The 26,428-nt window shown below is 44.7% G+C and overlaps 1 protein-coding gene across 3 annotated transcripts in view; it reads left to right on the forward strand.

Moving 5' to 3' along the window:
- The window catches only part of LOC144773616 (transient receptor potential cation channel subfamily M member 2-like), a 4,189,411-nt gene extending 4,166,145 nt beyond the window's left edge, over window positions 1-23,266 (forward strand). For all 3 annotated transcript variants that reach the window (XM_078658759.1, XM_078658761.1, XM_078658760.1), the window contains one exon: window positions 22,798-23,266. In XM_078658759.1, coding sequence (XP_078514885.1) covers window positions 22,798-22,923 — 126 coding nt within the window. In that variant the 3' untranslated portion in view covers window positions 22,924-23,266. The remainder of the gene's footprint in view (window positions 1-22,797) is intronic.
- The last annotated feature ends 3,162 nt before the right edge of the window (window positions 23,267-26,428 follow it).

Below are 26,428 nucleotides of genomic sequence, written 5' to 3' on the forward strand. Positions count from 1 at the left end.
GGGTGGTTCTTCGTATTCCTCAAAACCCGCCCAGTCTTCTTACCAAGTTTGACACTGGTATCCCTCGTCGGAGCCTCAGGAACTGAACCCCTGTGCACCATGTCGACTTACAGTTGCAAGTGCCTGTTGGCTTCCTTCCACCAAGATCTTCAGGCTCCAAGTATCCCTACTCTCAAGCATCTCCAATGACCAATATCTTTTCCCTCCCTGTATCACTGCACGTGGGCCTGCATCTTTGGTGAGCTGCTTGAGGTCCTCCTGCGACTCCAGTGCCTCCGGTCTGTGAGCTCACCTAATTGCTTTGGGCCTGCTCTGACTCCCCTACTTGTGGCAAGTCACCTGGACCTTGGTGGTCCAGACACGGCACCATCTTTGCTTTCCACATTGTTTGCAGTTGCCATGGCTTGTTGGTGCTCCCGACGTGTACCGACCCCTCAACTCTCGACATCCGAAGGGCATAGCGGCCACCGCCTAAATATGTCAGTGAGAGCAAGGGGCAAGCAGGCTAAGCAGGACCAAGATCTGCTGAAATCAATCAACAAAACCCTGCCTGCAGATAAAGGGGTAAAAAAAAACAGACGGAAAAATCAACAAAAGAACGCCCTAAGGCAGAAGACTGCTGAGATGCAATTAGACAGAAACAAATACGAAGTACTAAGAGAAGAGAATGAGACTGAGGATAGCGAGGATATCGAAGTCAATCAGGACGAGGGCGAAGTAGAGGCAGAGGTGGAGACAGGCGGAGATACGGAGATCCAGGACCGCCCCGACCATTCAAAGGGGCCAAGCCTGACAGTAGCTGCTGGGAAAAGTACAGTGAAAGGCAAAAAGGATGAACTGGAGACGGAGGAGAAAATCGTAGGAGCTAAGATGACCTTGAGGGGCGCTGCAGTCAACAAACCATCCTCACCGCAAGGCACTGGGAGTCAGTTAAAACAATATCCCCTTTTCTCAAAACCCCTTCTCCAACAGGGGCAACAGGGGCAACTCTCAAGTACCCCGATGCGGGGTGGGCCAAAGTGGGAGGGGAAAAAAGATGCCCCGGGACAAAAAGTTCAGAACACGGAAGGGGTACTAAACAACTCCACAACGCCTGAGATGCCCGAGACAGCTCCATCAAAGGGGGTAGATAAGGAGTTGGAGCCCTCCGAGCACTCCGAGGAAATCATATCTGCGGCTCCCCTAGCACTTATAACATCGGCTCTGGATACCAGCCAAAGCCCCGAGCTGATCATGAAAACCGCTAGCCAAGAGTTAAGCCAAGAGTTAAGCCTGAAGCCATCGCAAATATCAAAAGAGGATGACCTACTCTCCCTTCCTAACACCACAAAAACGAACTCCATTGAATTTCTGCTTGGAACTATCCTTCAGGAACTAAGAGATTTTAAAGAATCTCAGGCACAGGAGATTGCGCAATTACATACTAGGCTCACAAAAATGGAAAAGTGTTTCGGGAATCTTCCTTCAAAGATCATTGAGGCTGAGACTCGGATCTCATCCCTGGAGGATTCACTATCAACAATGCAGAAAGATCTATCAGTGGCCAATAGGGAAAGAGCCCAGTTAGTGGAAAAAATGCAGGACCTCGAAAACTACAATCGGAGATCAAATTTACGTCTGGTAGGTATACCAGAGGGGGTGGAAGACAAGGACATAGTCAAGTGGTCGGAGTCTCTCCTGAAAACAGCCATACCGGAGCTCCAAGGCGATTTGACTATCACTAGGGCACACAGAGTCCCGGCATATAAACCCAATAACTTGAAATATCCGCGCACAATTCTGCTTAACTTTTCAGATTTTAGAGTGAAGGAGAGAATTCTAAACACAGCATATTCCAAGAAATCATTTAATGCAGAAGGAATAAACAATTTTCGAATTTTCTCGGATATGTCAGCGGCTTATGCCCACAGACGCAGAGACTTTGTCAAAATGATAGACTATTTCAAAAGTAAGGGAGCCCAGGCTATGATTGTGCAACAGTCAAAACTCAAGGTCCTGGCTAAAGGGAGGTTTTTTATTTTTACAATTGTCCACGAAGCCCAGTCCTTCCTGGAAGGATTAGGAGGATAGCCCAGCAGATCTCCAGCTGTATCATACTCCTAGCAGATTCAAAGAGTTTAGTCTATAACAGCTCTGATCGACATGGGGGGGGGTTGTGCATAACAGGAAGCACAAAAGGATGCAAAGCAATGGCATCCAACAAGAAGAAACAGAAGGAAAGGACGGACGTGGAACACGGGGGGATCCGTCCAACTGAGGGTGGAGGAGGGGGGTCTGGGGTGGTGAAGGGAGGTGTTGCAAGGGAAAAAACGAGAGTTCAAATGCAATATGTTTCTCAACATTTCTATGACTACAGTACGAGCAATGTTATTCTTTTTTTTCCATATATATATTTTTTTTTTCTTTATATCCTGCACAAATAATATCTTGCACTCGCCACTTTTGCCCGTATGGATCATAATAAGTTGTCAAGTTTCTTTAAGTATATTTGCTTATTTTGCACTAGAGGGCTCTTAATCCTTCAAGTCCGTGCTGCTATTTGTATCAGCCTGCTGATTAATTGCATATTTGCACAGACAATGGTAATTTATTTTTATCCAAGGATCTTTCATATTTATGCAGTATATCTCTAAATTTATACATAGGGGAAAATTGCACAATGTGCTGTCTATCTGCATGTTTTGCACAGTGAATGGAAGGTCTATCCAAATAGCATCACTTGCTGCTCGTTTGCATATTTGCACATTGCAATTTAGATTTTTATGAATGTTTCCATCAATATCTGCTGCTGCTATTATACTATTATGTATTACCTATCGGTTATATACGTCGTTGTTGTTGTTTATATATTTATAGATTTGCACATTTGCACACTTCCTGAGGGCCTCGTCCATCATCTCGAGTATGCCCGTTTGCAGATTTGCACACCTAATCTCAGATTCTCTAGGAATATTTCTGTGAATATTTGCTGCTATTATGCTACTGGCCTATATTGTTATATACATATATATTACCTATTGGTTATATTTGTTGCTGCTGCTGTTGTTTGTTTATTTGCAGATTTGCACACTCGCACATTGGCTGAGGGCCACGTTCAACATCTCGTATATGTTTGCTTGCATATTTCCACATTTAAATCCAGTCTCTTCACGAATGCTCCTGTGAATATCCGCTGCTATTATGTTATGGGTCTAGACTGCTATATATATATATATATATATATTATTTATTGATTATATGTGTTGTTGCTGTTGACTCTATTTTTGCAAATTTGCACACTAGCGTATTAGTTGAGGGTCACGCCCAACATCTCGAACATGAAATAATATGGTGAAATTTCTTTCTTTAAACGTTAATGGATTGAATAACGTTCGTAAAAGGAATGCTATTGAGTGCTGGCTGAAAAACCTTTCACCAGATGTCATCTATTTGAAAGAAACCCATCATAAAGACCATGCAGAGTCAGCTAAACTCTTCAAAAGCTGGGTGGGCTATAACATATCTGCCCCTGCTGGGATGGCTCAGAGAGGAGTTTCCATATTAATAGGGAGACATGTAGGGTTTAATCTTGAAGGGACTTGCACGGACATCAGAGGTAGACGGGCAGTTGCACACGGTACATTAAATAACGTCAGTGTTATTCTTGCTACAGTTTATGCACCAATTCTTGACGACCCTCAAGCCATTCTACAAGTAAAACAGGCAATAACTGGTCTGCCCGGGCCAATAATCTGGGGTGGAGATTTTAATCTATTACAAAACCCACGATTTTACTCGACTAAGAAAGATCGTCGACAGAATAAACCCCAAGGTGCCTTAGCAGTCCAAAGTTGTAAAATAGATCTTGATCTTATTGACCACTGGCGAAAGTTAAATCCTATCAAGCGCGAGTATTCATGCCACTCAGCAAAATACAATTCAGTGTCAAGGTTAGATTTTTTTCTGTCATCCCACGATTTAGTATTATACAACTATGCCCATCTACCTAATGCTTTCTCAGACCATGCAGCTCTTTGTATGGAGGACATTTGGGGAATTATGAAGCTAGATCTAAAAGTAGATGGTTTTTTAATAAACGTAATCTCCTTGACCAACAATGGTGCACAGATATTAACGAAAAATTGAGCAATTTTTTACACAGAATAGAGGTTCAGCCCCATTAAATATAATCTGGGATGCTTTTAAAGCCACTCTTCGTGGAATAATTACATCTAAAGAAATCCCTAAGCTGAGGGCAAAAAGGGAGGAGAAAATCAAACTCCAACCTGAACTTTCACAGGCAGCCCATGAGCATTTTAGGGTCAGATCTAAGATCTCTGGTCACAAACTCAACGTGGCAAAATGCAAAATGAAGAACTTTTACTATGATTTAGGCGAGACAAATAGCAACCTATATGCACAAAAAATATATGAAGAGAGTGAATATACAGGAAAGCTTTTGGCCTGGCTATCTAAAGAAAAGCAGGTCCACAATAGAATAGATCAGCTATTAGACCCTACTACTAAAATACAAGTTAAGACCACCGCCTCTATTGGCGAACTGTTTTTAAAACACTATGAGGGAATTTATCAAGTATCTGAGGGGGCTACATCTGACTCTATCTTGGAATTTTTAGAGCAACTTGAAATACCTAACTTAGACCCTGAGGGCAATAATTATCTTACTCAAGATTTCACATTATTGGAATTAGAGGAAGTGATAGAGTCTTTCCACAATGGTAAGGCCAACGGTGAGGATGGCCTTCCCATCGAATTTTTAAAAAGATTTGAGGGAACACTACGCAAAGAACTTCTGAAATTAGTTAATAACTTACTCCAAGGAGGTCCCCCACCGGATTCCTTCCATATAGCGGTGGTGGTCAGTATTTTAAAAAAAGGAAAGGACAAGGAAAATATAAATTCATACCGCCCGATTAGCCTTCTGAACACAGATTATAAAATGTTTACAAAACATTTAGCAAACCGATTAAATAAAATAATAGGATCCCTGGTAGCTCACGATCAGTGCGGTTTCATTGCAGGCAGACACCTTCATTCCAACACTACATTTTTATTGGAGGCACTAGATTATTTTAAAACTAATAAGGTGAAGGCTCAAATTTGGTTTTTAGATGCGGAGAAAGCCTTCGATCTAGTCTCTTGGGATTGCCTGTTTGCAATTTTACGTAGTTTTAATTTCCCGAATGTTCTCCTACGACAATTGTATGTGAATTCTAGGGCACAAATTATCATTCATAATACAAATATTGGGTCCTCTAAAGTCACTAGAGGTACGTGACAGGGATGTCCCCTGTCGCCAATCTTATTTGCATTATTTATCGAACCTCTCGCAATTGCCATCAGGAATATTAAAGCCGACACAGCCCCAATATTAGGAATGACAAATATAAAACGGTATGCAGATGATATTGCCCTTTTTATAGATTCTAAACCCTCTAGTCAACGGAGGATTTAAAAAATCTTCTCTGATTTTCAAAAGCTAGGGGGTTATAAAATTAATGTAAACAAAACTGAAATTATTCTGGTTAACTGCACTATAGACACTTTAGCTCCGGAATTCAGGGGGATATATAACACGAATCCAAAAAGATATCTTGGAATATTTGTATCGGATACCCTAGACGACCTTTTTGCACTAAATTTTTTACCTTTATTAAAAAAGGTGGGCTCACTTTTAGACCGTTGGAATTTGTTACCCCTGTCTATTATAGGGCGGGCATCGCTAATTCGGATGTCGGTATTACCCCTTTTTAATTTCCTTTTTTGTGCAATTCCCTGCGCAATCCAGGCCTCTTATTTTAAAAAAGTAGAAGCTCTGATTTCTTCTTTCCTATGGGCAAAAAAATCTCCCAGACTTGCACTGAGCACTTTGTATTTATCATCTACACAAGGAGGGCTGTCCCTCCCAAATATTAGAGAATATTATTTTGCGTCTTTTGCACATTATAGTCACAGGTTTTCTGTTTTAGATTTCCATGAGTCGGATGATTTTTTGATGAAAAGGATGCTGTTGGAATTGAAAATCTATGACCCAGTGAGAATCACTAAAGATCAAAAAAAAGTACGCTAAAAATCCCTGCAGTGGATCTTTAAGGTGAAAACTCAGTTTTTTAAATTCTATGGATTACCTAATTTTAGCAGCAAGACAAATTTAATGAATTTTAGCTTGGGAGACGCTGGATGTATGGACAAATATATTTTAACTATTTGGAAGGAGAATGGCTTTGAGAAAATTGAAGACTTCCTGCTGGGCAACAGATGGAAATCCTGGGATAAAATCAATAGTCAGTTAATCCATGCGCACTGCATGCTGAACTAGTCCTTTATCAGGATAAATCCAAAACTTAGAGAACTCACTATAGGAAATCTATTCATGAAAGAAAATATTTCCACTATCCTTAACAACAAAACACAAAAGAAAATGAGTATTTGGATTAAAACACTAAGAGAAGGTAAAGATCAGGACCTTTACAGCAAGATTACTGAAAGATGGAAAAAGATGGAAGATATTACAATTAATCAACAGGTATGGGACAAAATAAATAAATTTAATAAAACCATTTTTCGAGGAGCAAATTTTAAACGTATGCAATTCTTTAACAAATGGTTGATAGAACTCCGTCCTTTTTGCATAATATTTTCCCCAAGTAGCTGACAAATGTTTCCGTTGTGAAGGAAAAGGCACGTGGAAACACATTGTTTGGGAATGCCCCAAAATCCAGGTATTATGGAAGGAAATAGAAAAATATCTCTCAATTGTCCTTAAAACTTATACTGTACTGGATGAATTAATTTCCGTCCTAGGTTGCTCTTCTATTCATACCCATCACGATGAGTCCCTTTTTATAGCTTCTTTAATAGCTAAATCCCTTATATTACAGTCCTGGAAAACAGATCTTGTCCCATCCTTCCAAGCATTGAAGATAAAATTACTCCGAATCCAGGATAGGGAAAGAAAATACGCTCTAAGATCAGGGGCTCTGAAAAAATATGATACATTTTGGAGTGGAAAAAGAAAAGAAAAAAAAAACTCTCGACATCCGACATGGGACACCTCGTCAATGGCTCCTGGTCTTCCACAGCGTCGCCTGGTCCTCACAGCTGCAGCTCCAAGGTCACCATCATCTCTCCTGCAACACTCAACGTCGGTTGACATTCGTCTCCCGTGCTTCCTGTTCACTCAAGAGTGGCATAGACTATGTCCGCTCTGCTTGCAGGTACTACTCAACTTGAATTCACCTTTGGGTTCCACCAGACACTGCGGATTTTGATGAAAAGTGGTGTCGAGTTTGCATGGAGTGATGCATGTGGAAAAGCATTCCAGGAGATTAAAGATGGAATATTGTCTGCGCCCAGCCTTGGACACTTTGATGTTAGAGCTAAAACTTTTATTACCACTGATGCGAGCGCTATAGGTATTGGTGCTGTTTTAACGCAAGTGTGTAATGGGGAAGAAAGAATTATTGGGTTTGCATCTAGAAGGTTACAGGGTGCTGAGAGATCATATTCAGTGATTGAAAAAGAAGACTTGGGGTGTTGTTGGGCATTAAACATTTCAAATACTTTGTGTGGGGCTTACCATTTAGACTTCGCACTGATCACAAAGCTTTACTTCATTTATTTAAGGGTGGCAAAGGATTGGAAGGGAGTGTTACTCCGAGGATATCAAGGTGGATTTTATCAGTGTTGGAATATAATTTTGAAGTGGAATACATGAAAGGATTGAAGAATATAATAGCGGATTGTTTGTCAAGAATACCGGTTGTGGTGAGTGATATTGAGTCTGAGGTTGATGTTGAGGAAGTGAGGTATACTGAAGAACAAGCTTTTGGGTTGGAGCAATGGAATGCTGCAATGTTGGAAGATGAAGTATTGAAAAAGTTATGTTTTCTATTTCTAATGGTTGGGACGCGCAATTGTGCAATGATATACGGTTTAAAGGTTTCATCAATGTTGCAGAAGAGTTAAGTGTAAGAGAAGAAAAATTGTGGAGGAGAGATAAATTAGTACCACCGGAGACTCTTAGGTCTAAAATTGTCATTATGGCACACGAAGGTTATTTAGGAAGAAATATCACTAAGCGACGTGTACGTCAGTCATACTGGTGGCCAGGTTTAGATAATGAGGTTGAGGCAGCTGTCAAGGACTGTTATGCTTGTGCTGCTAGTGACAAAACCAAAGTTTTACGTCAACCTCCTCTTGCTTCTGTGAAGTTTCCTGAGCGTCCTTGGGAAAGGTTGGCTTTAGATTTCGTTGGTCCTATTTCCAAATTAGGAACGAATTGCAAATTCTTAATGGTATTAGTGGATTATCACTCCAAGTGGTTTGTGGTCGAGAAGTCTGAGAGTATTACAACTGAGAAAGTAATTAAGTTTCTTGAAAAGGTGTTTTTGAATGAAGGAATTCCAAAAGTTCTGGTGTCAGACAATGGTCCTCAGTTAATTTCTAGGAAAATGGAGGAGTTTCTTTGTGGAAAAGGTATTAAGCATGAAAGGGTTGCTTTATTCAGGCCACAAGCCAATGGCTTAGTTGAGAGAATTAATCGTTTGATCTTGGACAATATACAACTTTCTTTGTGCAATGGTTTATCCTGGTCTGAAGAGTTAAAAAAGCTAATGTGGTCTTATAGAGTAACACCACATTCCATGACTGGAGTGTCACCTTTTATTTCTCTTAAAGGAAGGGAGCCGGGTTTGAAGGAGATACCAGGGTGGTTGAAAGACAGGGAATGTATATGGGTGAATCGTGATGTGATTGGAGAACAAGTTGTCAACAAACAAACCATTGCTGCCAAATTTCCTAACATAAAATCAGGTGATTGGGTAGTAGTGAACCGTGGGGGTTTTGTTGCCAAAGGTGATAGCAAATTTTCTAAACCTGTTCGAGTGAAAGAAGTAAAGAAAAGTGTCTTGACTTTGTGTGATGGGTCTACTTGGAGTTTAGGAAATGTGACTAAGTGTTTTTCTCCTTGTATTTGAATTGATCTTCACTGCTTAGGAATTGTAACTAAGTGTTTTTCTCCTTGTATTTAAATTGATCTTCTCGGCTTTGTTTTTCTGTATTATAGTTTCTTTCAAGTTTTAGTTGTGGTATATGTAAGGGGGGAGGTGTGTAGAGATGACTCATATGGAATGCAAATGAGTTGCCTAGCAGCTTAGAATGTTATCTTTGAAGTAGATCAAACTGAGCTGTGAAGCAGGTTGTGGATGAGCTGGAGGTCCCTGTACAAACTCTACAATAAAGATATCATCAATTTTATTAATCTATTTGGACTCATCTTTACAAATATATCCTCGGATTCCTTCACCAGCCTGTTGCTATGACCTTATCCTCCCCAGCAAGTGTGTGGAATTATTGCTGTCATTTAGTCACACATCAATGAAAACCACACAGCCTGGGGGAAGAGGGTTAGGGTTTGGAAATTGGATGGGAATGGGAATGGGGGTTTTGGGAAAGTTCTGTTGAGAGAAGAAAAAAAAGCACAGCATGGACAAACAATCATTGAAGATAAACAAATCTTTGGGTACGAAGCTAACCATGGATCTTTTAAGTGACATAAAGGAAGTGCATGCACTACTGCATGCATGGTTACTGAAAAGTAAGTAGTACTTTCGACAACCGTGAATGAAAGAATGCAACAGTACAGGGCTGCAGTAATAATTATGCGTTTTCACTTGCCTATCTCTGCACTCAGAGAAACACTTCGTACATTAAATTAGGTTTGAAAAATAGGAGAAGTAAAACCTATCCAATGGCTGTAGGGATGAATTTAGAAGCAGAGATCAAAGAAATACAGAGTCACACTCATAGAAGTTCACAGCAATAACATTACTTAAAAGATAATTAGAAGAGAACGGATACTGTATCTGTATGTTGTTGTAGTTGTCCTGTTGAATTTGGGAAGTTGTAAGATGCATCCAACCATTCCTCTTATTAGCGGGACTCCTCCATTCCATCTGACGCTCCGTCCATCAATGTTGGTGACCAGAAGACACCCTGTCCACTGCCTGCCGGATGCTGAATTGCGGCTCGCTAATGTGAAGCCTGACTTCATCCCTTTTTTTCCCATTGCACAGGCTGAAACCCGGCCTGTAATTATTGATGGAAAAACAGGAAGTGATATTAGAACACCACTGACAAATAAATATAAGGTATGTACGCTATGTAGTGCAAAAAGTCACACTTTGTTTTTCCTAATAGACAGTACAATATTTTTGAAAGTGCCTACTCTGTCTGAGTCTCCTTTTGAAGGATAAATAAGCATGGGCGAATTAATTTAGCGGATCCTTCCCCTCAAGCTAGGTGTACTGTAAACTGTGTTTTAGAACAAAATTAGACCTTCCCAGCAGTGCTCCCAGACCCTTACTAAACCCAGTCGCAAAAATGTAGAAGACCCTAAGAAGACCCCCAATCAGATCTCAAAAAACGAGGCCTAGTATAAAATGGTGACAAAACGTACTTTGAAAGTAAAGTAGGCCCAAATCCCCCCTTACCCACCGTGAATTGTATTCAAAGCACTTGCAAGCAAGCAAAAGTATCCATACCCAGCACCGCTCCAAGACTCGCAAACCCCCCACAAACAGCCTCCCGCCCAAACATATGCAATACAATACTACTAACCCTAACGAGCCATAAGTTAAGAATAGTGGCAAACGCTTTCTTAACTAGGCCAAATCCTCCCTTCCCCACCATGGATTTTCTTCAAACCACTTGCAACCAAAATGACACATTCCCACGAGTGCTCTAAGACCCCAGAACTCAGTTGCAAAAATCTAGAACACCCCGAAACACATTCAACCCTGCTGCTAGTGCTAACCCTAACGAGACCTAAGTTAATGTACAAAAACGCTTTTCCTCATGGATTCGGTCCAAACCAGTTTTATCCGGTATTAGAACTTCCCAGCAATGGCCCCAGAGCCGTCAACCCAGGCGAAAACAAGTAGAAGACCCCCAAACAGCCAAAAAGCAAAAGTACAAAAATGGGCACTTTGTCATTTTCTGGGCAATTTCCAAAATCACTCCGCGCGCGCTCTGCAGCTAGTCCCTAACTCCCCTCTGCCACCATGGATTTTCTTCAAACCTCTTGCTATCAAAACTATCCATACCCAGCAGTGCTCCCAGACCCCGAAACCCACCCACAAACACCAGGAAGCCCCCCAAACAGGCCCCCGAAAACGCTAAATTGACTGAAATGTCAGAAAAAGCAAAAACGTTTTCTGCCTGGATTTGGTCCAAACCAGTTTTATCCGGTATTAGAGCTTCCCAGCAATGGCCCCAGAGCCGTCAACCGAGGCGAAAACAAGTAGAAGACCCCCAAACAGCCAAAAAGCAAAAGTACAAAAATGAGCACTTTGTCATTTTCTGGGCAATTTCCAAAATCACTCCGCGCGCGCTCTGCAGCTTGGCCCTAACTCCCCTCTGCCACCATGGATTTTCTTCAAACCTCTTGCTATCAAAACTATCCATATCCAGCAGTGCTCCCAGACCCCGAAACCCACCGACAAACACCAGGAAGCCCCCCCAAAAGGCCCCCGAAAATGCTAAATTGACCGAAATGTCAGAAAAAGCAAAAACTTTTTCCCCCATGGATTTGGTCCAAACCAGTTTTATCCGGTATTAGAGCTTCCCAGCAATTTTCCAAGACCCGCCAACCCACCCGCAAAAAAGCACAACACCGCCAAACAGGCAAAAAGCAAAAATGGAAAATCTCATACAATATTTTTCGTCCTTCTGTCCAAACGCGCTGTGCAGCTAGGTCATAACTCTCATTTTCCACCATGGATTTCCTGAAAAACAAATGCAATCAAAATTAGACTGTGCCAGCAGTGCTCCCAGACCACAAAACCCACCCACAAACACCCGGAACCCCCCCAAACAGCACCTCAAAGACAAGCAAGTCAGCAAAAACGCAAAGAAAAATACGCCTCCGATTTTGTCCAAACCACTTTTTTGTCCAGTATTAGACCTTCCCAGCAATGGCCCCAGAGCCGTCAACTCACCCGCAAAGAAGTAGAACACCCCCACAAGTGCAGAGTCGTTCTTCATTGGGCGTAATCCAGCCCTCTGCTTTGAGAGAAATAGGAGTCTGGAGGAGGAGGATAGAGGAGCATGTTCTTGTGAACTTGTGAACCTGAGGAATGCAGACTGCGGCACCTTCAAATCAATAAGCAAATAGGTGAAGACAGTTCTGCTGATGGGCTTGTTTTTGTGATTGGGTGATTACATTTTTTATTTATATTGACTTTGCAAAACAAAGAAAGACATACACACAGGAATAAAAGTGAATAAGGACGAAAAAGAAAGTTATTGATTCATTGGCTCATTTTCAGGGCTCGGTGTCAGGGAAGCAGAGTTCGTCCTCATACTCTGCGAATTCAGGTAGGAGTAGGTCACCTAACAGAGAAGAAATTCCCTCATCTAAGTTGGTGTCCTCCTCGTCCTCTTCCGGCGTGTATTCTCGTACTTTGTAATCTGGTGGTATGAGGTGCTGATTCATCTTTATCATTGTTAACCTCTCCACATTTTTTGGCGAGAGGCGGGTCCTTTTGCAAGTTACAATGCCACCAGCAGCACTGAAAACACGTTCAGAAGACACGCTTGCGAGTGGGCAAGACAAGTAATTTATAGCCAGGTTGGTGATCTCTAGCCACAATTCTGGGTCATCATGAATATAGACCCCTGTTGGGTCATTCAGATAGTCCTGCACCATCGACTCAAGGTTCTGCACGGTTCCTCCACTTTGCGTACTTTTTGCTGGGACCTTTTCAGAAGCAAACCCAAGCTCAGTTAGCCAATCGTCTTCTTCACACAATGTTGCTGTTGTGTCTGGTGGAGATGATCCGGTTACTGGTGTCTTTAACGGGCTGAGAGGTCACTCCTGCCACAGCCACAGGTGCAGAAGTGAATTCTTTGGACTCCGGATGGCCTGCTAATGCTGATGTACTGCCTTTTCCTTCAATTTCCTTCCGTTCTCTTTCAAACCTCATGGCTGACAGAGCTAGCCAACGTTTGTACTTTGAAACTTCTTTGAAACTTCTGCGTCACCAAAAGCAAACAATGCTCTGCCTGCCAGTACCTTTTTGTAGCGTGGATACAGAATAGTAGCACAAATGTAATGCTGTTCTGTGTGGATCTTTTGAAGACGTTCATCGCAAAGTAGGCGCTGTAATAATTTCTCCGCCAAATCAAAAGCTTCTTGCTTTTCTTCATCTTTTTGAAACTTAGAAGACACCGCCTTCAGTTGGTGCTCTAGCATGCGCAACAATGGGATAGCTTTTCCCAAACTACAGTCCTCCCTGCTGACTGCACGCGAGAAGACCTCAGAAGGACGAAGCATGTCTGTCAGGCTTTTAACTAGCTCCCATTGCTGCGCATGTAACCTCAGGTCCTTCACAGCTGTATCCAGTGTAAGGAAATACTGATCGAGTACCGTAAACTGCTCATACAGACGCTCAAGCATGTAGAAGGTTGAGTTCCAACGTGTTGCCACCCCCTGGATGAGTGCTTTCACTGGCAGTCGACGTTCATGTAGCAGGCCCCTCAGATGCTTCCGGGCCTTAAAGGAATGGCTGAAATGTGTGCACATTCTTCGGCAGGTGGTCAGTAACTCGCACGCTGGACTTTCTTCACTCAAGAATTTTTTAACAACCAGGTTTATACAGTGCGCCAAACACGGCACTCTGAAATAGTTACCCTTATCCATGGCCTTAACTACATTGGCGCCATGATCCGTGGAAACATAACCAATCATGCGTTTTTTGGGGGACAGCCATTGAAAGACCTTTGTGTTAAACTCCTGCAAAATGTTTTCTGCTGTATGACTTGACTTCATGCCAAACATGGCTAGTGTTGCATGTTTCCGAGCAGCTTTAAAAACGTTGTCCGTGTCATCACCTGCCCTTAGCTTTGCTGTAACTCCTGAAAAAGAGACCCAGTGGCCAGTGATGCACATGTAATCAGTGCCTGCGCCACTGGTCCACATGTCTGTTGTCAGATGTATAATGTGAACAGCACTCTTCTTCAAAGCTGCCCCAATCGCCTCCAGCACATCTGCATGTAGTGCTGGAACCGCAACTCTGGCAAAATAGAACCGGCTAGGAACCTTCCATTTAGGGCAGAGCGTTGCCACTAATTCAAGAAAACCAACCCCTTCCACAAAAGAAAAAGGGAGAAGGTCCAGCGCTAGCATTTTAGCCAGCTTAGTGTTATACAGACGGAAACAACATGCTTCTAATGGTGGGCTGGACCATTTTTTTTACGGGAAGATGATGACTTCTTCGACCCAGTTACGCTCGGTGATGATGAAATTTTTCGCATTGGTGTTTCACTCTCTCCCAAACTCTTAGTGTGGCGCACAGGGGGTGTGCTGCTGACAGGGGGACTGGGTGTAGGTGAAGAAATGTTTGACGCTTCTTCCTCATCGTCATCATGTGGGGGACGGAGGAGGCGATACTGCGATACTGCTGGTCATGCTGCTAATGCCAGATGAAGTGGAGGATGTGTGTTGCCGAACTTTACTACGTTGTGCACTTGCATCACCACTAATTGAGGTGGAGGTGGATGGACGTCCCTTCTGGCGAGAAAATATGGAAGCGGTAGGTGGTGGTGTACTAGTTAACTGCATTTGTGGTGCTGACGTTGTCACGTCGCCATCATCACGCTCAGCAGCATTTCGGGATACGGTAAAAATGTCTGTTTGCTGCATGCCCGCTGAGGTTGGAGTGACGTCTATGATGACTGTGTCATCGTCGTGAGAGTCTTCATCAGCAGGAGTAGTATACGCCACTTCTTGTTCAGTGTCATCATCACACTCCATAACTCTGAGACTTTCAGGGACCTTCCTTTTACGCTTAGCTACCTTTTTCAGATCATGGTGTGCCTCACTCTCAGATGGCCGTGGTGGTTCCCATCCATTTCATCAGAAGGAAGGGGGCTTGAAGAAGAAGTTGACACCATCCTTGATCTTTTCCTTGCTGGGGATCTGGAAGACAATGAATCATCAGGAGGAGTGGCTTCCTCATGTGATACCTCGGCTTGAATGTCGATTTCATGATGTGCCCCTACTTCGGGAGGAACAATTATTGTGGGCACCTGTGCCGCTCCATGCACCTCTGCTTGCGCATCTGCTTGCACTGCCTCTCCTTCCACATGTACTTGGGCTTGTACTACTTGCACAGGTGGTTGTTGTTGCGGCTGTGTTTGTTGAACACTCGTCAGATGAGTTACAACAACCTGTGTTGATTGTGGGACATTGCTGCTACTTTCTTGCGATGAGCCAACATCACTGGTCGATGGTGATCGAACAACTATACTGGTGGCCTCTAAAGCACTCAAGGGCTTGGACCTAAGTTGGCGTGGTGGTGGTGGCACTGAGCCCAATGGAGTGGGGGTGCTGCTCCCGGCAGCTTGGTCCCCAGCAGACCCCGCTGCTGCTGCAGGCGTACTTATTTTTTTCCCCAAAAATGTGGCGGTCGTCACACCAGTCTCCTTGGTAAGTGGCGCCACTTGCTTCTTCTGCTCCTTACTGGCAACTTTCTTGCTAGAGGAGCTACGGGAAACTTTTTTTGGGGCCATCTTCTTCAGAGGTCAGAACAGCAGGCCGCAGTTGCACGAGTTGCAGAGTTGTCTTGTCTGTGGCCACACGTGACGTCGCGTGATGTTATGCTGCACACACACCGCTGCAGGACTTCTTCCTGGCACTGGTGGTTCTCTTGTGCACCTAAAAGAAATGGAAGACAGAGGAACATCAGTTATACACCCCAAAAAGTCGAAAAACACACAAAAATCAGCACAATCCCAGGCCATCCATGACCTCAATGATGTTTAAATTCAAGAAGACACCCCACAGAACGACTAGGCCCATGCACCACTCACTACCCCTGGGCATAATGGATGGAAGCTAGGCAAAATGGGTGCAGGCCTGACAACACTGGCTGCATTCAAAATGGCCCCTTACACCCCAAGCACATGGCCAGGGCCTGCCTGTACCAGCACTCAAAATGGCCCCCACCCACATGGCCAGTCCCCATCAACAGTACACCCCAAAAAACGAAAAACACACAAAAATCACCACAATCCAATGGAATCCATGCCCTCCATGATGCTTACATTAAAGAGACCCCACAGACAGACTCAGTCCATGCACCACTCACTACCCCTGGGCAAAAGGCCTCAACAGCAGCCCCAAAAATTGAAAAACACACAAAAATGAGCACATTCCCATGCCATCTATGATGTTTAAATTCAAGAAGACACCCCGCAGAAAGACTAGGCCCATGCACCACTCACTACCCCTGGGCATAATGGATGGAAGCTAGGCAAAATGGGTGCAGGCCTGACAACACTGGCTGCATTCAAAATGGCCCCTTGCACCCCAAGCACATGGCCAGGGCCTGCCTGTACCAGCACTCAAAATGGCCCCCACCCACATGGCCAGTCCCCATCAACAGTACACCCCAAAAAAACAAAAAACACACAAAAATCACCACAATCCAATGGAATCCATGCCCTCCATGATGCTTACATTAAAGAGACCCCACAGACAGACTCAGTCCATGCACCACTCACTACCCCTGGGCAAAAGGCCTCAACAGCAGCCCCAAAAATCGAAAAACACACAAAAATCAGCACAATCCCATGCCATCAATGATGTTTGAATTCAAGAAGACACCCCACAGAAAGACTAGGCCCATGCACCACTCACTACCCCTGGGCATAATGGATGGAAGCTAGGCAAAATGGGTGCAGGCCTGACAACACTGGCTGCATTCAAAATGGCCCCTTGCACCCCAAGCACATGGCCTGCCTGTACCAGCACTCAAAATGGCCCCCACCCACATGGCCAGTCCCCATCAACAGTACACCCCAAAAAAACGAAAAACACACAAAAATCACCACAATCCAATGGCATCCATGCCCTCCATGATGCTTACATTAAAGAGACCCCACAGACAGACTCAGTCCATGCACCACTCACTACCCCTGGGCAAAAGGCCTCAACAGCAGCCCCAAAAATAGAAAAACACACAAAAATCAGCACAATCCCATGCCATCAATGATGTTTAAATTCAAGAAGACACCCCACAGAAAGACCAGGCCCATGCACCACTCACTACCCCTGGGCAAAATGGATGGAAGCAAGGCAAAATGGGTGCAGGCCTGACAACACTGGCTGCATTCAAAATGGCCCCTGGCACCCCAAGCACATGGCCAGGGCCTACCTGTACCAGCACTCAATATTGGCCCCCACCCACATGGCCAGTCCCCATCAACAGTACACCCCAAAAAAACAAAAAACACACAAAAATCACCACAATCCAATGGCATCCATGCCCTCCATGATGCTTACATTAAAGAGACCCCACAGGCAGACTCAGTCCATGCACCACTCACTACCCCTGGGCACAAGGCCCCAACAACAGCCAAAAAATCGAAAAACACACAAAAATCAGCACAATCCCATGCCATCCATGCCCTCAATGATGTTTAAATTCAAGACACCCCACAGAAAGACTAGTCCCATTCACCACTCACTACCCCTGGGCAAAAGGCCCCAACAACAGCCAAAAAATCGAAAAAAAACAAACAGAAATCAAAACAATCCCATGCCATCCATGCCCTCCATGATGTTTACATTAAAGAGACCACACAGAAAGACTAGGCCCATGCACCACTGAGTACCCCTGGGCAAAAGGCCCCAACAACAGCCAAAAAATCGAAAAACACACAAAAAACAGCACAATCCCATACCATCCATGCCCTCAATTATGTTTAAATTCAACAAAACAGTTGTATCATGCACCCATAACTAACCCTGGTCCTACTGGATACTGTGGCTACCCGCAATATCTTTTATTTAAGGTTCTGAAAAAGTTCCAAAATTGTAGTTGCAGCAACTGTAATGCCCCAAACAAACTTACTTGTGAAAGTTGATTTCTAATCCAAAAGTGATCCAAAGAAAGTCAAAAAGGCCTCAAATCCAAATATCCAGCAGCATCCACAAAAAGTAATCCTTCCAGGTCAAGATCAATATGAAAGGGACCAGCACATGAAGAAAGCACTGGGAGGAGCCTGCTGGACAGGAACAGGAAGTTGGAGACTGTGGGGCACTTCCTTCCTCCAACCCCCCCCAAAATGGACTCCTTGCAAAAAAAGTGCAGGCAAATGTCAACCTTAGGAGTTATTCTGATAAAAATCATAATTTTTAGAAGGTTTATGCTGCTTGCTGGTGGATTCTTGTGCAAAATTGCAAATTTTGAAATTTCGTGAGTGAGAGATTGTTGCTGCTCGCCGCATCTACGTGTTCGCAATTGCGAACTCTCACGATGCGCGCTGGGCAAGGTGGCAAGCCGCGATGGCGTAATCGCGGTCGCCAAACTCCAGCGGGATCCCGCAGCAAGATCCAAAATGGCGCAGCACACGCAAAATATGGGAAAAAACAACTCTGCAAACGCTGAATGACGGTAAGTGAATGCCGCGCGCCGCTAAATTGTATCACCAAGCAAAAAAATCCGCTACGTGCGAATTTGCGGATTTTCGGCAAATTCGCAAGAGATAGCAGATTGCGAATTTGCCAAAAATCTGCAAATTCCGTGAGCGGAACGGATTTTACGCCCACGCTTACTATTCTGCCAATTCAAGATTGGCTGGCCGAGGATCATTTAAATTTACTCCAAGAGGAAGTTCTCCGGGCCAAAGGGGCTATGGAGAGGGTCCCGGTTTCAGAAGTAAGCAGGGATTGCTATTCCCGCTACTTTCTGTTTCTAAAAAAGAACAAAGGGTTACGGCCCATTTTGAATCTTTGGACCGTCAGTCTCTTCATCAAAAAAGAGAAGTTCAAGATGCTCATGTTGGCTCAGGTCTTGTCTGCCCTAAACCAAGGAGACTGGCTGGTAACGTTGGACTTGCAGGATGCATATTTCCACATGCCCATCCTGTCGGGCCACAGACATTACCTGCGGGTCAAGGTATGCAGCGAGCAGTTACAGTTCACTGTGCTACCTTTTCGGTGTTACCAGCACACCTCAGGTGTTCATCAAGGTGATGGTGGTAGTTGCAGCTCATCTGCGCAGGTTAGCGATTCAGTCTTCCCCTACCTCAGCAACTGTCTGTTGAAGGCATCTTCACCCCAGGACGTCATCTCCCAACTTCAGACTACGGCAGACCTGCATGTGCTGGGGTTCTCTATAAATGTGCTGAAGTCACTCCTGATTCCCTCTCAGACGCTTCCTTTCATCTGAGCTGTTCTAGACACAGTACAGTTTTGGGCCTATCCTCCAGAGCATAGAGTCCAGGATATTCAGGTTATGATTCAAATGTTTCAGCCTCTATCCTGGATTTCAGTAAGAATGATTCTGAGGCTGCTGGGACTCATGGCTTCCTGCATCATGTTGATAAAAGTCACCAGATGGTGTACGTGGGCTCTGCAGTGGGACCTGAAGTTCCAGTGTGTGTAGCATCAGGGGAATCTCTCCAACATGATCCAGATCTCTAAGGGAACTGCAAAAGACCTGCAGTAGTGGTAAAGAACCGTGTTTGAGTCAGAGGCCGACCCTTCTCCCTTCCCAAACCAGATTGCACAGTGGTGACAGATGCATCACTTGTAGATTGGGGTGCCCATCTGGGAGAGATGGAGATCAGGGGACACTGGTGTCTGGCGGGGTCGGAGTTCTACATAAATTTGTTGGAGCTTCGAGTTATCTGTTTGGCATTTAAAGCATTTCGTCCCTCTTTCGAGGGGAAGTTAGTGCTGGTGTTCACGGACGGCACCACCTCCATGAGGTACTGCAACAAGCAGGGCGGGGTGGGGTTGTGGACACTTTGTCAGGAGGCCCTGTATCACTGGAAATTGCTGGAACTGCAGGGCATAACCCTTGTGGTTCAACACCTGGCAGGTTATTTGAACTCCAGGGTGGACTAACTTAGCCGTCGAGATCTATCAGATCATGAGTGGCGTCTCCAGTGAGGTGGCGCAAGTTGTCTTTCAGCACTGAGGAGATCCTTGGTTAGATCTGTTCGCCTCCGAAGAGAAGGGCAGAATCAGCAATACTGCACACTGGAGTTTTCAAGGCACTATCGCTCGGTGATGCCTTTCGTCATGAGTGGAGCTCAGACCTGCTATACGCCTTTCCGCCCATACCACTTGTGCCCAGGGTTCTCAGGAAGATCAAGAACGACCGGGCCCAAGTCATTCTTGTGGCTCTGCACTGGGCACGCAGAGTCTGTTATCCAGAGCTAGTGAAAATGAGTATCAATCCTCCACTCAGGCTGCCCCTTCGGGAGAATCTTCTATATCAGCAGCAGGGAAGGGTTCTCCACTGAACCTATCTACTCTGGTCCTCCATGCGTGGAGATTGAGCGACAACAGTTGATAGCTTTTGACCTTCCTCCTGAACTATGTGAGATTATTTTGGCGGCTAGGCGGCCATCCCCTAAGACGAAATACACCTGCTGTTGGCTAAAATTTGTAAAATATTGTATAGAAACGTCTATTTGGCCCTCTTTCTGCTTCTGTATCAACTATCTTTCCTTTCATTCTTACCCTTGCCCAGCAGGGCTCTGCATTGAGTACACTGAAGGGTTATACTTTTGTTCTGTCTGCTTTTTTGCGGCTGCCAGACCAACCCTCTTTGTTTAAATCTCCTGTTGTAAATAGATTTTTAAAAGAGCTTGTTTATATGTTTCCACCTACGCCCTGTGTAATGCCTCAGTGGGAACATAATTTGGTCCTCACATTTCTCATGTGTGTTCCTTTCGAGCAGTTGCCTAATTGTCCCCTCTGGCTGATTACCACCAAGACAATCTTTGTAGTGGAATAACATCAACCCGGAGGCTGAGTGAGTTGCAGGCATTGTCATCCAAGCCTCTCTACATGATGCTCTTTGCAGATAAAGTGGTAGTTCGCACCCAGGCTTCATTCCTACCGAAGGTGGTGACCCCATTCCATCTGGGTCAATCAATAACGCTGCCCACCTTTTTTACTCCCCCGCACCCCTCTAAGGAAGAGGAGAGCCTCCATCGTCTGGACCCAAAAAGAGCATTGTGGTTCTGCCTTGACTGCAAAAAATCTGGGTGGATGACCAACTCTTTCTTGGGTATGAGGTAGCTAAGAAAAGTAGGGTAGTGCAGAAATGGACCATTTCGCACTGGGTCACTCTCTGCATTAAGATCTGCTATGCCCTAGCTAAGACGCAGCCCCCTGAGGGATTACGAGCCTATTCCACCAGGGGGAAGGCTGCGACCACTGTGTTGGCTTGGGATGTCCCTGTCCTGGAAATTTGATAGACAGCAACGTTGGCATCTTTGCACACTTTTGCCAAAAACTGGGCATTTGGCCCATGGGTCCTGCAGGGCTACTTAGTATAATCAGTTTGTCCACAGTCCAGCACCAGGATGGTATGACTTGAGTATCTATTCAAAGGTAAGGAATCTACAGCTAGAAGTCTCTATCAGATGAACAAGTTACTTACTTTTGGTAACGCATTATCTGGGTGAAACAATATCTAGCTGCAGGTTCCTTACAGACGCACACATGCCTCCCTTCTCTGCAGACTTAATGGTTAGGGATTGTGTTGTTCCCTTTTTCAGGGCCCTAGTTATAACACACAATCAAGTCAGTCACTTCAGGGCTCTGCGTTTCTAGCATGGAAAAGTGAAAAGTACTGACGTTCAGGTGCCAGAGTGGCGCCTATATAGGTGACGGCAACATCATTACTTATGCTAACAAGATCAGTTGGAGCCGAATGGAGCCAACTGACAGCACGTTCGAGGGTTATTGCTCACTCAAAGGTTTCCAGATCCATCCTGATGCTTGGGTAATTCAAAAGTAAGGAATCTGCAGCTAGATATTGTCTCTAACAGATAATGCGTTACCGAAGGTAAGCAACTTGTTCATCAGTACCACTAAGCACTTTGACCCAATCTATATCAAGCCAGAGTCCAGCCTAATACCATTTTGTGTACATTCAAATACAAGCAACCTGAATAATATCATTTTTATAGTATTTAGCTTTGTATATGGTCCAATTACCTGTGTAGGATTTACAGATTTGTAAATAAACCAAGAATATGATAGAAAGTGTAATCAGTGCTTTCATCATACTAATTCACGTCAGTTGGCGATGAAGACAATAGGCCAAATACGCATGGGTTCCTTAAGCATCACCATCAATTCTTCATAATTTCCCAGATGTTTTATTTTTCTATCATCCAGTTGGGATGCAATATGGAGATAGCCTCACACCAGAGGAACCTCATTCTTCAAACCCCTTGAAAAATAGGAATGTAGAAAGTGGAATTTTTGCTGTGGACTTTTTAAAAGAGTTATCTTGACAACTGAATTGGGGATTTGATACTAACAAATGAACGAATGAAGCATGAGTATTTTCTTTGTTTTTCAATGTCTTATAGGAGCATACATTTTTTTTTGTCCACCTCATATGTACAGTATGTAGCTATAAATCTGATTCTGGATGACTGTTTAGGAATGTATTTAAGGTATTTAACAAAAAATTAGACAATAAACCTATTTATTTATTTAAAAAGTAGGCTTCAGGATGTTCTGCGCCAAAGATTTATTAACAGGAGTGGACACAGAGTATATTCCATGGATGGAGCTTAACTGTTGCACCGTGAACCCCTTGTTTGATTCAGTTAACTTTATACTGTGAAATGGATGTACCTGGCTGCTATAAATGGGTTTTTAACACCTTTTGAAAATAGGCACAATGTTGAAAGTGTGATCTGGACAGGAGGAGTAGGTCCTTTGTTCTACCGTAAAGTTCTTTTTCTGTCTTGCAGAATCTTCCTGACCTCACATCCACTGATTCCATCCGCTGGAAGATTATCGCTGGGAAGATTTTCCTCTACGCAAACATGAATGTTATCCTGGACCAAGTGGCAGACAATGTCAATGCACACTACTGAACTAGTAATGCTTCAGAGGCGGCTTACACTGGGAAGGACCTCAGCCTTATATTTTTCCAGCAACTTTTCAAGGTCTACCAGCATACACTGGGCCATGGTCTTAGAGATGGAGTCATCCAGTGTACACTAGGCTGCAGGCTTAGAGATAGAGTCCCCCAGTGTACATTGGGCATTGGCTTTGAGATGGAGTCCTCCAGTGTACATTGGGCCATGCCCTTAGAGATGGAGTCATCCAGTTTACACTAGGCTGTAGTCTTAGAGATGGAGTCATCCAGTGTACACTGGACAGTTGTCTTGGCAACAGGCCCATAGTCATACCCTAATTATTAAAATTCACATTTTATGCAAAGATCACTAGTAGGTGTTGATGTCTACAATCTATACTATTCAAAACACTGTTGATGAAGATTCTTACTGCCTCATGAATATCAGCCTATCCCGAGTGTCCATATTGCTGAATGTCCAATTGAAGTCTATACTGTAGCGGTTAGTATTGAGAAAAAACTAAACTCCTCTATACCCAATGTTTATACGATGAACAGCAATGCCACAGTAATTAAACCTGCCTTGCATTGGGTAAACAATCTGATAGAGACTTCTAGCTGCAGATTCCTTACCTTTGAATCTCCCAGGCATCAGGTTGGACCCGGAAACTTTGGCTCGAGCAATACCCCTTGCGCACACTGTCGGGTGGCTCCATTCGGATCCACGTCACATCATCAGCATCGTTAGCTGCGGTTATGATGTTGGGGCCATTTATATAAACGCCATCATGCTAGCGGATTTCAGTTATTTTCTTTCCCTGACAGTTAAATGCCGATCTGGAAAAGATCTACCCCGCTGTCACTTTTTGACACGCCTTTTTCAACTTTTGTTGACTTCATAATTTTTTCTTTGTGTGCTAGGATGTCTTCGAGGAAGACAGGGTTTAAACCGTGCGGTGCCTGTCACCACATAATGTTGGTAACCGACCCCCATCTAGTCTGTCTTTGGTGTCTCGAGCGTGACCACCATTCAAAGTTGTGTTCAGACAGTCGTGATATGGCTTCAAAGGCCTTACGGGAGTGCGCTATGAAGCTCCTAGCGGCCCGACAGCCGACACCATCCAGCGAGACTCCACAGAGGTCCCAGTCTACCTAGAAGAAGAGGAGGTCGCAAGGCTGCTCCCCGAGTCCCAATTCCTCTTCCTCCACCTCAGGTTCATCAGGACACTTGGGGAAGAGGCATACAAAAAAGAAGAAGTCCAAGCAGACTTCGTCTTCGCCTCGACTGTGGTCCATCAACAAGCAAGGTAAGGAGCACTGACTTTCTAGGCACCTTTCTGCAGAGCCGGAGCCAGGGTCGACTTCGCACCTCCCTCCCTTTCTGGAAGCTGGAGCGACCCGTGCTCAAATTAAAGATTTTTACGAGGCCAGTCGCCGCATGTTTGAGTGAATCGACCCCTCTTGTGAGCCCTCGGGCCCGTCAGATTCGATGCCCTCGGCTCCGGCCACGGCACCAGTGGGGCCTCAGGGATCCAATCCGGGATGGCGCTAGTCGTGCCATCATGACCTTCCCCGGCATCGGACCCAAAGTGGGTGCACTGAGGGCTGTCGATGCCCACTGGCGGTTCCAGACCCATTCGTATCCCGATCCACAGAGTCAGAACATGTTGATGGAGCCCAGGGATTCTATGTTGTCCCCTGAACATTTTGATGATGCTTTAGGCACAGGAGAGGATTGTGAGGGGTGTATGTACCCTTTAGAACACCTGGATGTTTCTGCAGAGCAAATGGACTGTTATGGGAACTTGGAGAGGCCAGAGGACATGACACTTTCCCAGATACTGGCATGCTCTCCCCAGCAAGTGTGGCTACAGAGGAGGGGACATTTTATGCCCTGTTGGTCAAAAGAACAGCTGAGGTCCTCGGACTGGAATTGCTGTCTGTGTAGGGCAGGACAAATCTCCTGACCAAAGTGCTTCAGCCTTGGGCTTACACCTTTGAACCCCGTTTGCCCTTCAATGAGGCACTTACTGATGTCCTAGGCATGTGGTCCAAGCCTAACACAGGGGCTCCTGTGAATAGGACAATTGGACACTGCCATCCTCTGGCTCCAGGCGACCCAAAGTTCCTGAACCAACACCCCACCCCTAAAAGCCTGATGGTGCAGGCTTCTACCTTCAGGGTGCGTTCCCTTCCGCCCCTCCGGATAGGGAATCCAAGAGGTTGGAATCACTTGTGAGGAAGATGTTTTCTTGCTACAGCCTCGCATTGCGGTCGGTCAATACTGCATGCTAATTGGGCTGTTTCTCCCACTCCCTTTAGGAGATGGTTGAGTAATTGCTGCCACAAGTCCCGGTGGAGGCCCGGGCTGTGCCCTCACAGGTGGTTGAGGACAGGAGATGTAGCACAATTCACCAAAAGGCGTGGCCTTGACACAACTCATTCGCTGAGCAGAACGATTTCATCAACAGTGGCCTTGTGGTGCCACGCCTAGCTTAGAACACCTGGCTTCTCGGAGGATGTCCAGGCAAACTTGATGGACATGCCGTTTGATGGATCTCGTCTTTTTTGGGAGAAGGCAGACTCTGCCGTAATGCGGTTCAAGGACCCTCAAGCTACGGGCAGATCCTTGAGCATCTCTTCTACACCTTGTGACCAGTCTAGCTTTTGCCTCTTTCATGCCTACGGAAGGGGGTTCCAGTCACTGTTCTGCACAGACTTCTCAAGTTGTGCAGGGACATGGATGCAGTTCATTCCATCCAAGTCGTCAGCCACCCTGCCCTCAGCAGCCACAGCCTCCAGGCACTCCTAGTCTGACTGCAAGACCACACATCTCCAGTTGGTGTGAGAATCCATCATCATCTCCCCCACTGGAGGTCCATAACATCAGACAAGTGGGTCTTGCAGATCATCCAGGAGGGCTATTCTCTGCCTTTCCTTTCTTTTCCTCCTCTCATTCTGTAAAATCAAGAATAGCTGGTGGAGGACTATTTACAATTGCTCCGAGAGGAAATTACAGCTTTCCTGGCCAAGGGAGCTATAGATAGGGTCCGGGATTCAGAAGTAGGCAGCAGCTGTTATTCCATCTACTTTCTGATTCCAAAAGAGAGCAAAGGGTTGCGGTCCATTTTAGATCTTTGGACCGTCAATTCTCTTTCTCAAGAAGGAGAAGTTCAAGATGCTTACTTTAGCTCAGGTCTTGTCTGCCCTAGACCAAGAAGACTCAATGGTCTATAAACATGCCGAAGTCACACTTGACTCCTTCTCAGATGCTCCCTTTCATCTGGGCTGTTCCTGGCACAGTGTTGTTTCTGTTCATACAAATCAACAAAAGAGTGACTAAATAAGCCAAAAATAGAAAAGGAAACAGAGAAAAGTCAGTAAAATCATAAGATGATGAGATTACTACCAACTAGGCCAGAGTATCAGACCCGAAGGGACAGCACTACAGTAGGTTATGCATGCACATTGTAGAAAAAGAAGAAGAACCCTCAGGCACCAACTGAAAGTCGGTTGCCAGT

Source organism: Lissotriton helveticus, chromosome 8, assembly GCF_964261635.1.
Source record: "Lissotriton helveticus chromosome 8, aLisHel1.1, whole genome shotgun sequence".
Taxonomy (NCBI): domain Eukaryota; kingdom Metazoa; phylum Chordata; class Amphibia; order Caudata; family Salamandridae; genus Lissotriton; species Lissotriton helveticus.